The 15,088-nt window shown below is 34.5% G+C and overlaps 1 protein-coding gene across 1 annotated transcript; it reads right to left on the bottom strand.

Annotated features, from left to right (window-relative positions):
• Positions 1-2,193: 2,193 nt before the first annotated feature.
• Positions 2,194-14,602, bottom strand: LOC132156456 (opsin-VA-like). The gene is made up of 5 exons (XM_059565449.1): positions 14,143-14,602; positions 12,131-12,341; positions 7,911-8,028; positions 7,542-7,781; positions 2,194-2,658 (listed from the first exon to the last, which is right to left on the bottom strand). Exons 1-5 carry the CDS (start codon positions 14,480-14,482, stop codon positions 2,437-2,439), a joined length of 1,131 nt encoding a protein of 376 aa, XP_059421432.1. The 5' UTR covers positions 14,483-14,602; the 3' UTR covers positions 2,194-2,436.
• Positions 14,603-15,088: the final 486 nt, after the last annotated feature.

Here is a 15,088-nt window from a genome sequence, read left to right as displayed (position 1 = left end):
ATGCATTCATTTCGTTTGACCTGAATCACAAGACCAGGAACATTTATTAACAAAGTAAGATTTTATTTTCATGTTGATGCAACAGAAAGATCTTAGAAGGACAGTGGAAATACACACTTTTTTTGATTCACAACATGCAAGCAGAACATATAACAGTGAATCCTAAACAAGACTCGAGAGCATTCATCATGACACAAAACAGAAACACATCACTGACAGAGACTCGGATCATGATCGAGCGATTCTGGAAGAAATAACTCACAAAACACAGTGGGATCATCTGTTGTGCTTTCAGTGTAGGACTGCGACTCAATAAACCTCAGTACCCCTCTTATATATGATCCATAACACCAAACCAAATTAAAACTCACTGTATTATCATTCTGTCTTCACAAGATAACACTCATGTCAAGATGACAAGTGTCGTAATAATGCCTGACTTCTGCGATGTTTGGAAACCTCATTATTTTTGCAATTCCCTCTTTCATTTCTTTTAATGACCAAGCCCAGATTTAATGCTACAATTGGCAGTGACAAAATTATTTTCATTAAGTCAAACTGAAATAATAAGTTTGTTAAATAATAATAGCTGTATTTTCAGCATCATTCCTCCAGTCTTCAGTGTCACATGATCTTCAGAAATCTGAATAATATGATGATTTACTGCTCAAGAAACATTTCTGATTATTATCAATGTTGAACACAGTTGTGCTGCTCAATATTTCTGTGGAAACTGATACATTTAAATTTTTAGGGTTCACAGATGAATAGAAAGTTCAGAAGAAACAGTGTTCAGGCAGATGATCTTTCTGAACTCAAAAATCAGATTTTTGATTTTCCTTTCATAAAGGAATAAAATAAAAACACATTCAATTGTCGAGAAAGCTGCATCATCAGAGCAGACAGCAGAGCATACAATAAACATATAATGCATTAGATACAGTAAAATATTCCAGTGATTTTCAGGATAAAGATAACAGTGCAGGAGATTCAAGATGTCGTGGGTGTCGTAATTGCAAAAGTAGAGTGTTACATAACCATTGGCACAATCTCTGAGTTTGGCATCTGAGTAGTCTTGTGTTAAGTGCCTGACTGATTTGCATTCTGTTTGATTTCTGTAATAATTGTGCAAATGTTGCAGTGAAGAAGCCTAAAAGTTAATAATCAACATTCAACAGTCAGGAGTCCTTTATACAGTGTTGGGGAGTAACTGAATATAAATGCATTTTCCAGTAGTTCAGCTGTTAAAAAATGCAGTGTTTTAGACTACAGAGGTTTACTGCATTTAAACATTTGTGTTCATATCATTCTATCACTGAATTCTTTGCAATACTTTGGGGTTTCACGTAAATATCATGGTTTACTACCATTATATTCATGTGACCCTGGACCACAAAACAAATCATGGTTTTTATAATGTGTAGAAATTGAATCTTGAATCTGAGGGTGCAAAAAATTTAAATATTGAGAAAATCATCTTTAAATTTGTTCCAAATGAAGGTCTTAGCAATGCAATATTACTAATCAAACATTAAGTTTTGATATATTTACGGTAGGTAATTTACAAAATATCTTCATGGAACATGATCTTTATTTAATATCCTATTGATTTCTGGCATACATTTTTTTTTAAATAATTGTTACCCATACAATGTGTCTATTTCTACAAATATACCTGCACTACTATTTGAAGCCTTTATATAATAAATTATAAAAGTATGTCAGGATTAACTTTTTAATATTTTTATTCCATTTTGGAAACAAACTAAAAAAAGTGCAAAATATAATTTCGGAATTCAGAAAGAAATAAAAATCTACATTGTGAGCTATAAACTTGAAAAGAAAAGTCCAAAGTGTTAGATAAAAAGTCGCAAATATCTTTTTTTTACATTTGCATTATAAAAGTATCATAATGCATTAATTAAGCTTTTTAATGCAACTTGTAATGACATCATGAATAATTGTAACCACAGTTATAATACTTACACTTTCATAATACTATAATATATATATATATATACTCATTGTTACACCTTAAAAAAGTATAATGCATTAAAACACATGACAACCAGTTTCAGCTATATCAAGCAATCATGCAAATATAATGCATTTTTAACTTTGGTTACATTTATTTATGAAAATATTGAATGCATTACAATAATATTTCATATTTGTGAAACTGTTGTTAAAGAAAGCTTTCAAATAAATGCAAATTATATTTTAAAAGATATCGCTCTTTAGCCACCTTCTTGTTTTTGTAGTGAATTCGTTTTTAAGGGTAGTTTGCAGATAGTTTCATCCCCAACACTGCATATTTCAATGCCAGAATTTAATGCTAGATCAATGATTTTTAGACTAAAGTTTGGATGCCCGAATTCAAGAGAAAATATGCATTCATCCGAAAAACATGAGTGACAAGCGTGTTGGCACGTGTCTTCACATCGGACATACTTTGTTCTCAGGAATGGGAATTTGGACGCAGGAGCTGCGTTCATTGGGATGCTCTTCTGTCTTAGATGGGACGATTCTGGCGATGGCAGACATCTCTCCTGTGTTGCTCTCATTGGTCATACCTGCACGCTCGGTGGTCTGGTTGATGTTTCCCTCGATGACGGTGATGTCCCTACAGCTCAAAAGCTGAACCACACACTTCCTGAACTGAGGAGATCACAGGGAAGAGAAATGCAATGGATTATTCTCCATTGAAGACTTAAACTCTGCTCTAGAAAAACATCTTTGGAATGAATTTGACCTGCACTGAACATTTCCAAAAATCAATTTTCCCAAGATTAGGGTTCAACAAGAGAAGATGGCACTGATGTGTGTGGCTGGCTGTCTGCTCTCTATGTTTTCTGTACTGTTTTTTGTTTGTCTAAGCTCTCTTTTGACTCAAACTGTGCATACACTTACAGTGTACGGCCAGCAACAGCTCCTTAATCTAAGGAGTAGAGTTGAAGTTTCATTAAACACTGCTCTAGAGGGAACTGATTTTAATCATCTACCTCCACCTGTACTAGCGTCCATTCCCACTACTGGCCAAAATTTTGTGTCATACACCATGGGATTTTACCCGGAGGAAACGCCGCAGACGGAGAGGAAAGCGGGGAGGAATGGCAGTAAAAATAAATCTACATCTAACGTTGTTGTCTGAAAGATCTCCCCACACGGCTTTCCCAGATTTTGAACCCTTCAGTGATTGCCTTGTCTCGCGGCCCGAGGTCTTGGTCATCCCTGGTTCATTATCATCAAGGAGGAATAAATCACAGGAATCTTCGACCTTTAGACCGTTCTGCTCAGTCGATTTGTGAGTGATTGCAAGTTAAGATGACTGATAAATGCTAGATCTGGATTTTTTATTTGAGACTGAGACTTGATGTGAGTCCTTTCTCTGAAATTGTACCTTCAAACTGTTCATTTTTAATCTGCGAAAGATCAACTGGAAAGGGGGGCGGCTTAGCATGTGTTTTAAAAACCTGTTTCACTTGTCGGACTATACAATCTGGGACTTTCTCCAGCTTTGGGGTACTGTTATTTAATCTGAAAAGGGAAAAAAAAATTTGCAATTGCTATTGCTATTTAAAAATCTTATTCACTCCTTTGACTTTGTTGAAATGGTTACAGGACCTACACACTCCCTCGGCCATACCCTTGACCTTCCATGATCTTAAAATTGGTTATTTAAGTTTTTCGGATAATAACCCTGTGATGTTCACCTGTTCTATTTTAGATCAGATTTTTAAAACAAGAAGCCTATTATTTGTTCACGTATGTTTAGGGATTTTGTTCCCCTTTTTGATGAGGCATGTATGCTCGTTTCTCTTGGCTGTCCCTCAGATAATTAACAATAGCTTATTTTATTTTATTCTACTTATTGGGCCTTGTATCTTAGAAATAATAAATAAGAGTCTTTCTGATGGATTTGTTAAAGATTATCTAAAGCATACTTTTGTTAAACCATTGTTGAAAAAATCTAACCTTGATTTGACAGTTATCTCAAATTTTAGGCTAATTTCTAAACTACTTTTTACCTCTAAAATTCTTGAGAAGGTAGTTTCTGTCCAATTATTAAATTTTTTAGACTGAATCTTTTCAGTCTGGTTTTAGGAAACGTCACAGTACAGAATCTGCACTCTTAATACTGTCAAATGATATTCTATTATCTGTTGATCCTGGGAAATCTGTAATACTTCTGCTGTTGGATTTGAGTGCAGCCTTTGATACGGTCGATCATGTTATTCTTATATATAAATTTTATATAAATGGATGTTTATCCTCCAAAGTGCATCTGACCTGCGGGGTTCCACAAGGCTCTATTCTTGCTCCCATTTTGTTTTCTTTATATATGCTCCCTTTGGGCTCAATTTTTTAGAAAACACAGATTTTTTTTTTTCAGTTTTATGCAGATGACACTCAAATATATGTGCCCATTAAGAAAAATGACAATGCTGGTTTGTCTGCCCTAACTGCCTATTGACAGATATTAAGGATAAAGTTCTTAAGGCTTGGATGTCCAAACATAAATATATATTTTTTCTTCAGAATCTCTGTTTAAAGTAAAACTTAAAATTCACCATTCAGAAAATGCATATAACATCTGAGCCCTCATGAGCAGGTTTTATTTTCTCTCTATGTACTTCCTCCTGTACCATATTACCTTTATGTTGTTTTATAGTTTTTATTGGTGTTTTATCAATTTGATTTTATACTTTCTTGTACAGCACAATGGTCAATGACTGTTGTTGTATTGTGCAATATAAATAAATAAACTAGACTAAACTAAACATGACTAAATTTGTAAGCAATTTCCTTAAGCAAATGTGTTTTTTGGTCCCAAAATGTATTACAACATATGTTAATGCAAGTCCACAAGTAAATAGAGTAAAACATTAACTAAGAGTTATTATAGTAACAATTTTATGTTAATTTCAGTGTTATTTATAATTTCTTAGTGATTACTTTTTAAATTTAGTTTAAAAATAGTTTCAATGTAAATCCTAAACTTTTTTTATTGTACACTTAACGTGTCTTTGAAACCATTTTTATTCAGAAACTGATTATAAAGTAAGATTATAAATAAGAAAAAAAACTGCAAGAAACATTGAAACATTGGTTACACTTTATGTTGATAGTCCACTTTAGACATTATACTAACTATAAGTAACTTATTCTTATTCATCTGTAACTACATGTCTACTAACTCTCAGAGTAGACTGTTAGGTTAGGTTTAGGGTTAGTAGAGTAGTATTAGTTGATAGTATGAGTTGACATATACTTGCAGACTTTCTATATATATATATATATATACATGTAGATATAGATATAGATATAGAGATATAGATATATATACGCTATAAAACAAATAGTATTTTCTTGCTTTCTTCTTTTCTTCACTATTTTGAAATAAAAACTTTTTTTTTTTTCATTTTCATTTAAGAAGTGCATCAAACTTACAGCGCATCAGCCACCAGCTAATCCATCTGACCATTGACAAAGTTATTTAGTCTGAGATGACCGTCAAGCAAACAAGCATGTCATGTTGCTGTTCAGGTATTTTTGCAGGTTTCTATTCCTGAAGAGTGTGGACAGAATCCAGATGTCAGCGTTTGAATGAAGGAAACCAGCGGATAAACTGACAGCTACAGCTCAGCGGGATGATGGGAAGATGCGGCGCTGCCAAACACGGTTTACATCCAATAACCTCCACAGCTGCTCAATAATTCAACATCTCCTTTGGAGCACGCTGGGTCTGATCCAAACCCCAGGTATTTATTTATTTATTTAATTTGTATTTTTCTAATGTATGTCAGATATTTTAGGTCTGGTGAAGCAATATCATCCCACCATGAGAGCTTTAGGATTTTCCTAAATCCATAAACTATGTCCTGTGCTCTTCTCAAACACACTATGGGAAAGCAACCTCGATCCTAAATGGCTTGCATAAGGACTTATTTCTGTCAGACGAAACCTTCAATCTCTTTCAGCTACAGAAACCTATTTATCAGTGAAAGGATTTTAAGTGGGACGCTAGAAACTTTCTCACCGTGCCTCGAGATCTTCATGCAATATTATGCATCACCACAAAATCATTGAGCAAAGCAAGTTGCAAACTGCATTCGAGCTTGGCCTTTCTATTATATATATATATATATATATATATATATATATATATATATATATATATATGCATACATAGATATGTACAGATATTCAGTATATATGGCCAAGAACTAGTGCCATTGGGTTAAAATACAACAAATCTTATAAATTACACTGGAAATATTATTTTTAATTTTTATTAATTTACCTCTGAAAATAAAAAATGTATATATATTTCATCTTACAAAATATGTAAGTTCATACTTACAAAACAGGTCACAGAAGACTTCTCTGTGCTCTGTTCTTAGCTATAAATCAATGCCAGGGGAGGCAGACTTGTGTTATGTAAATACAAGTCGTTTATTCATTACAATTAGTAAATAAGTAGTTCAACTATGTATACAAGTACTAAATAAAGTATAAATAAGAAAAAGTAATTTGCTTAAGGCAATATCAGCGATGGTTCTGGTGCTGGAAAGCTCTTCAGGTCTCGAAGCAACATCTGGATTCTTCTTCGCACTTCAGTCTTTTATAGACAGCATGTGGATCCCAGTGTCTTCTGACATCATACTGGAAATCCCTAAGAAGACGTTTATAAAAGACCTTGCATCTTCTCGTTTTTCTTCTGTGGGATTCTTTGCACTCCTGTCTTTTACAGTCCGTCTGAAACACAGCATCTGAGGTAATGCCCATCTTCTTTCTTCAAAGCTCTTGCTAATACATGTGTCATCTATTCTTATACATGTGTAAAGTGTGGCTTCTTTATTAATAAACCAATATCTTAATAAAACAATTCCAATAACAATTGTATTTGGTTACAATACAAAGGTATTACATAAAAAAGTGAAGGCATACTTCATACTTAAGCAATTGCTTAATTTCTTCTATAACAAGCAGCAGTTACATATTTGCCTGTATGAAGCCTTCTCATGAAATAGACAAAATAATACAGACTTAGAAATAATATATTAACTAAATACAATAAACTATGAGACAGGGTAATTTTTATCTTATGCATATTACACACACACACAGACACAAATTATATATCAAGAGAATCAAGTAAAGCTGAGCTGCTTCAGTCCAGTACGAGTTCATCTGGAGATATTACTGACCTTATTCTGACCTTTACTTGATCACAATCAGGAAAGATTTGAGTCGAGCTAAAGCTGGACGCTTGTACAGTTACACTAAAAGAGCTTTTTATCTTTTGCTGGATAAAATACTCTAAACTATCGATCACAGAAGACATGAGGAGATTGAGTGTGAAACAGGTTTAGCAGCAGAGTTTGATCATTTAGAGGTTTAGAAATGTTTGCATCAAATAAAATGCATAATGAGTTTGATTTGCTGCCAATGCATGAACTGATAACATGTTTGCGCTGAATGTACTGTAAGTCACTTTGAATGTAAGCGTCTGACAGATGCATGAATGCAAACGTCACCTGTTTGTTCATGAACACGTAGATGATGGGGTTGTAAACCGCTGCGGTTTTGGAGAAGAACGCCGGAGCGGCTGCCAGCCGGGGGTCCAGGTGAATGCTGGGAAGGGCTGTGACCACGATGGAGAACGCAGCGTACGGAGTCCAGGCCACCATGAAGGCCACGATCATCACAACCACCATACGAGTCACCTGACGCTCCGGCTTCCTGGCATTACCCAGCCTGCCGTGCGTGTTAGACACCTGCGAACATTCACTTAGTGTCACTTCAGATGATTTATATGGTTTGTCAGTGATCTGATGTCAGTTTGCAGCTGTAATGACAACTCGTCTAATGAGCCGCTGGACTCCAGATGTTGTCGAGCGACTGACCTTTCTGAGCTTTTGGAGCAGTTTGCAGTAGCAGACGATGATCACACCGAGAGGAAAGATGAAGCAGGTGGTGAAGAATGTGATGATGAAGGTGTGATCCTGGATATTTCCTGAATACCTGCGAAAGGGACAATATCTGTGAGTGCAAAGATGAGCTTTCTTACCTTTCCAGAAAAAAAAAATATATATATTTCCCCAAAAAATAAAATAAATAAAATTATACTGACTCCAAGCTTTTGAATGTTGTAGTGTATAATGTTCCCTAAGCTTTTATTTCACATAAATGCTGATCTTTGGATCTTTCTATTCATCAAAGAATTCTACAAAAAAAGTACTCCCTTTTTACGGACCCAGGTAATCTTCAAAATAAAAATTAAAAAAGAACATGCATCATTACTGAAAGCACTGATTGTATATATAGCTTCAATAAAGCTTCCATTAATGAGTTCTTGCTTAACAAGTAGATGTCAGTGAAGAGCTGGAATATGAGTTAATGTGATGTGTGAATAAAGTAAAGAGAGAAAATCAAGGTAAATATCACTTGTGAGCATAATGCTTTTATTGTGCAGAATTTGAAATGAAGATGAAATTGTCAACTTATGCAAAGTGAGTGGACATACTATTTAATTGGGTTTTGCACACAAACTGTTTGGAATAATTCCACAAATTTAATTTCCAATGTTTCAAATGTCATTTTCACCACAGAAATATATTAGACATGTAGTCTGGAACACCCTAGAGCTCAGAATAAAAAGAGGGGAAATTGAAACAACATTTTTATTATAAGAAATTGTTACATCAGTGGCTTCTCAACAAAGGAAGCCTGGTTTTTCTCTGTTGAACATTTTTTCATTATACACATGAAGGAGTTGGAGATCTTATGAAAACACCTTGGCCTGAGTCTGTTTAGTATGATGTATTAATGCTTATTTGCATTAAGGCATTGCTTGGAAGTCAAGTGCTTGGATGTGGTGTTTGAGCGTGTTTGGTAATGCAGCTCATGGTGAATGTGAGATGAAAGGGTGAAAGTCTGTCTTAAGTAAAGTAAAACTCAGAATGTCTGAATATAAAGAAGAAAGGAGGTCATAATGCAAAATGACAGTATAAGCCAGTGACAGAAGAAAGGACAAACTAAACCTGATAGTTACACAATACAGCTGGAGGATATTTACCCAACGCTCACACAAACACCAGCACTGGTTACCATTTTACAATGACTCTAAAAGGACGTTGTGTCTAAAGCGAAGTACGTTTAGTCAGTGTTTACTACAATAACACTAAAATTATGCCCTGATGTGCCAGTTAATGAGATATTTTAGCTTTCTGATGATTGTGCAATTCTTTGTTATGTTATATAATATGTTTACTCTTATCTGACAAGTAAAAACTCATCACATGCAGATTAACGTGTAACAAGACATTTGTATTTTTGATCAGTTGAAAAAATATAGCTAGATTACGAGATATAAAAATTGATAATAAAAAAATCGCCAGATATACAGTAAACTCAGATTTATGAGATATAAACTCAGAATTACGAGACAAACTCAGAATTGCCAGATATAAACTCAGAATTATGAAATATAAACTCAGAATTATGAGATATAAACTCAGAATTATGAGATATAAACTCAGAATTACGAGAAAAACTCAGAATTGCCAGATATAAACTCAGAATTATGAAATATAAACTCAGAATTATTAGATATAAACTCAGAATTATGAGATATAAACTCAGAATTATGAGATATAAACTCAGAATTATGAAATATAAACTCAGAATTATGAGATATAAACTCAGAATTACGAGAAAAACTCAGAATTGCCAGATATAAACTCAGAATTATGAAATATAAACTCAGAATTATTAGATATAAACTCAGAATTATGAAATATAAACTCAGAATTATGAGATATAAACTCAGAATTATGAAATATAAACTCAGAATTATGAGATATAAACTCAGAGTTATGAGATATAAACTCAGAATTACGAGAAAAACTCAGAATTGCCAGATATAAACTCAGAATTATGAGATATAAACTCAGACTTATGAGATATAAACTCAGACTTATGAGATATAAACTCAGAATTATGAGATATAAACTCAGAATTACGAGACAAACTCAGAATTGCCAGATATAAACTCAGAATTATGAGATATAAACTCAGACTTATGAGATATAAACTCAGACTTATGAGATATAAACTCAGAATTATGAAATATAAACTCAGAATTATGAGATATAAACTCAGAATTACGAGACAAACTCAGAATTGCCAGATATAAACTCAGAATTATGAGATATAAACTCAGACTTATGAGATATAAACTCAGACTTATGAGATATAAACTCAGAATTATGAGATATAAACTCAGAATTATGAGATACAAACTCAGAATTACCAGATATAAACTCAGAATTATGAGATATAAACTCAGACTTATGAGATATAAACTCAGACTTATGAGATATAAACTCAGAATTATGAGATATAAACTCAGAATTATGAAATATAAACTCAGAATTATGAGATATAAACTCAGAATTACGAGACAAACTCAGAATTGCCAGATACAAACTCAGAATTATGAAATATAAACTCAGAATTATGAGATATAAACTCAGAATTATGAGATATAAACTCAGAATAAAAATTGCCAGATATAAACTCAGAATTATGAGAAAAACTCAGAATTGCAAGATAGAAACTCAAAATTATGAAATATAAATTTCGGTTTACGAGATATAAACTCAGAATTATAAGATAATAACTCGTCAATTTTTTTAATTATAAGACAAATAGTCACAAGTACCTTTTTTATTATTATTCCTTAGCAGAAAGGGGCTTCGATACTAAAGCACAGTGATGTTTGAAGATAAAGATGTTGAATGTAAAATGCAGTTTGAACAAGTCCTGGTGAGTATTTAATATGGCCATAAGAATCCAATATATTAGCCTGTCAAAACTAGACTGGCATTTATGGATAAAAGAACTAATTAGTAGAGAAGAGACAATAAATCGGAGCTGGTTACTTAGCTGCTGGTTCAAGCTTAAACAAGATGGAAAAGCTCTCATGGCGGCCAGTTTGACAAGCTCCATCCATTAAATCTACTCGTCCTATATTGTGGTGTCTCTTGTTTGAAAATTAAAAGATTTTAGACAATTAGAAGATGTGCACAGAATAAGCCCTCATTTACAGCGTCCTCTCTGATGCAAGCTTGACAGATTTTCAAAAAAGTCTGCCTCACAAAATGATATTAATAACCCTGTGAACTTTAAACAAATCTTTTCATAGCAATCTGGGAACGTTCCTTGTTAGCCGGCTTTGAATTCATGTTGATCTTCTTTAAGTTAGACAGTGATCTGAGGCGACATGAAGGACAGTGACTCTTTCTGGTGCATCATAATTGAGTTTAATTGTATGGAAATGAGCAGTAGTGCAATGCAGTGATTATAAATGAGAAGAAGAAAGCTACTAGCTAACAACAGCACAGCAATATACTGGCCTTATTCACTGTCTGTGTGAACACCTGAACAACAAGCTTATTCCCTGTTACACATTGAGCACATCTTGCTCTTTAGAAGTGATGCTTCAAACTGCTTCATTATTGAGCCATATTGTCCTCATGAGACATGCATGTCAAGCGTGCCATTTACAGGAGACTTTAGACATCTTTTAACCTTGCTTTAACCCCAGAGCGTACCATCAGCTCCTGTTGATAGTCCAGTCAGCATTATTGAGCGCTTCTGTTTTCTGACTGACGGAAATGTTAACGTGAATCTCACAGTTTGTAGGAATAGATGATCTGCATGTAAATGAGGAGAGTGGAGGAGAAAGGGTTTGACAATTAATCCAAATGAAAAAAAATAATTATTTTAATTTAAGGCTATAGCTATATTCGATATACATGTTTTTGTTATGCATAAATATTATTGTTTTGTTTGTTTGTTTTTCTTCTTCTCTTTCTGGATACTTGTAACTGTAGTTTACTGTTATTATTTAGACTTTTGTGTTATGTTAAAAGTTGATCTTCAAAAAACATTAGCATTTAAAAAAAAAATGCATGCACTTTTTTATATTTAATTAAGATGTGAGATTAAAAATGTGTAAGGGGGAGCTTTGTAGGTGCTGTAATTAGTCTTTCTGTCTTGGAACTGAACTTAGCTTTTAAATGGCCCTGCGGTGTGATAAATGAGTGTTTGGGCTCCTCACCAGTTGGGTTCGCAGGTGGTGCCGATCTTGCTGACGGTGTAGCTGCTCCAGCCCAGGACAGGAGGAATGGTCCAGATGAAGGAGAAGGTCCAGACGAAGAGCAGACCCAGAGCTGCGTGCTTTCCTAGCAGACGGATGTTCCCCAGCGGCCGACAGATGACGAAGAACCGCTCGAACGCCAGGACGGCCAGAGACCACAGAGCAACGATTCCTGCAGATACAGATTCAGACAGAGACCGATAACATCTCTCCAAAACACATGAGAACACTGATCCATGTCCTTCAGAAGCTTCAGAGCCAGAAGCCTCAAGAAATCTCGTTGCATAAGTTATGAGTCATTTTAGATGCGTTTTAATTCATATTTATTCTTAAAACCAGGTGGTGAATTTTCAGAAAAGTCTGCACTTTCTCAAATCCATCAAATTTGCATAATCATCATTGTTATGGAACTGAATCAACGCTGAACTAAACTTCTTCTGTAGAGTTGCCTTTCAGCTGTATCAAACTTTTTCATAATTTATTAATTTTGCAACATAGTTGGTTATTTGCTTTAACACTGAACTGAGTTCAGCTGAGTAATGACTCTATTGTTTTCTGCAGCACTGCCTTACACTGTTGTTGAATCGAAATTATTTCATGATTAATTATTGTGCAACTTTTTGCCGTTTTCCTGTTTAGGCTGCTTTGAAATAATCTGTATTGCATAAAGAGCTGTTGAAATAAATGTGTCTTGACAATGCATTTCAGTTCATTTCTGAAAAATACATGAAACATATTAAAACAAACTGAACAAGTGCATTAAAAATTAAACTGGTGAATGAACTACATTCACCTTGTCTCAATAAGATTCTGGTGCCAGTCTAATCTGACAATCACAGAACTTCTATTTCTTTTATTTATTTATTTAATTTTTTTTTTTTTGGGGGGGGGGGGTCATTTATTTTAATATATTACATATTAATATTTTAAGTCCATGCAAATCTACGATGAACTATTCATTTCAAGATCTGAGATTTAAATGAAATATTGAAATCTGTCAGCCACAACTTTCTTTACTGAACTAGTCTCGATAGATCATTAAATTTGCATGTAGTGCATAAAAAGTGATGTTTCTATCATAGACTCTAACTTCAACGATTGAGCTTCATATGATCAGATGTTAAAATGTAAGAGCCATAAATAAAGTGTCCACCATGAAATCAATATGAAATCAAGACAAATTCACACTGCTTTACTGCACATCTGACGTCCGCAATCACACAGTTTTTCTCTGGTGATATTATCTTTATTTTCTCTTTAATTTGATTTGATTAATTCTGTTGCACATTCACTGTCACTGAGAAAGATACCAGAGCAGAGATTGACTCAGATCAGTCAATGAAAGTCTTATTAGCAGTTTAGAAGACTTTATTAAACTATATTTCCAGCTTGATGTACAAAAGATTTTCCAGGAAAAACAACAGTTAACGGTCAAAATGCATGCTTTTTGTTTAAAAATGTTTATACTTTTTGGTCTCAGGTTTCAAGATCTTTGAGGTCCCAGAAACCAAAATGGATAATATATATATATAAATTTTAAAAGTACCTAATTTTGCCAACAGTTACTTGTTCTTCTGATCTAATTAAACCTCTTTAGACAGATCACTAAGCAGACATGCACTTTTTTATATTTTATGTAACTGTTAATAATAATTAGCAATACATTTTGCTTTTGTTGGTGTCATTTTAACACTGAAAATTGTTGAAAAAGCAATAAAAAAGTAAATTAATACATAACTGGCATGAATGAAATTTTAGAGTATGTACAAAAAATACATATATTGATTGAATGATTGATTGCACATCTGAAGTAATGGCATTCATGCAGGATTTTTGAAGCATGTGATCAAACTGAAAGCGTGTAGAATCAGAGTTTAGAGCATCCCGTGTCCAGATATTAAAATGAACCACTCAAACCCCAAACGAAATATGGTGACCAAAATCATAAGGGCTCAAGCAAACTTTTGACTCACCAAAAAAGGTGACTGCGAATCCCTCCAAAACACAAGCCCATCTTCCCAAGAAGAAATAGCCGTGATAGTTGGTGAGAAAACTGATGGTTCCGCCGCTCAGAGACACGAGGAAGTCCGCCAGAGACAGGTTGACGATGATATAATTGAGCGGCTGTCGGAGCTGCTTGAACCTGAAGGTGACGAGCATCACGGTGAAGTTCTCGCACAGAGACACAGAGGTCACCACGAACATCAGCGCCGCCAGGACTCGGTAGTTCCAGGGTGCGATGGATGTGAGAGGTCCGGAGAACGGGTCCTCGGTGTGAGACACGCCGTTCACCGCCGCAGCGAACGAGCCCATCGCTCCGAGCCACTCGACACAATCAACCCGAGCCTACATCTGGAGGAAGTGCGCGTGCACCGTTAATGCACACTGTTTGTGTGATGGTCTCTGGGTTTGTCCTCTACATCATCAGCGGGATCCAGCGCACTTTGGTGACTTTCTCTTGCTGGATGGGGTTTATATACAGTAGGCTACCATCACAGGTCAACTGCGCCTTCATCATCATCATCATCATCGCTTCTGTCAGTGCGCTCCTCCTTCGAGGAATCTGTTCCGAAGGCTTGTCAAAATTATAAAATTTTCTTTTCATTAGGATATTAAGTAAAGATCATGTTCCATGCAGATATTTTGTAAATTTCCTACCATAAATATATCAAAATTTAATTTTTGATTAGTAATATGCATTTCATTTCGACAACTTTAAAAGGTGATTTTCTCAATATTTCGATATTTTTTTTTTTTTTTTTTTTTTGCTCCCTCATATTCCAGATTTTCAAATAGTTGTATCTTGGACAAATATTGTCCTCCTAACAAACCACACATCAGTGGAAAGCTTTCAGACGATGCATCTCGATCTCAATAAAACAATTTTTACCATTATGACTGGTTTTGTGGTCAAAGGTC

The sequence above is a fragment of the Carassius carassius genome, chromosome 14, assembly GCF_963082965.1.
Source record: "Carassius carassius chromosome 14, fCarCar2.1, whole genome shotgun sequence".
Taxonomy (NCBI): domain Eukaryota; kingdom Metazoa; phylum Chordata; class Actinopteri; order Cypriniformes; family Cyprinidae; genus Carassius; species Carassius carassius.
The sequence above is the reverse complement of the archived record's forward strand: the minus strand, read 5'-3'. Positions and strand labels throughout refer to the sequence as shown.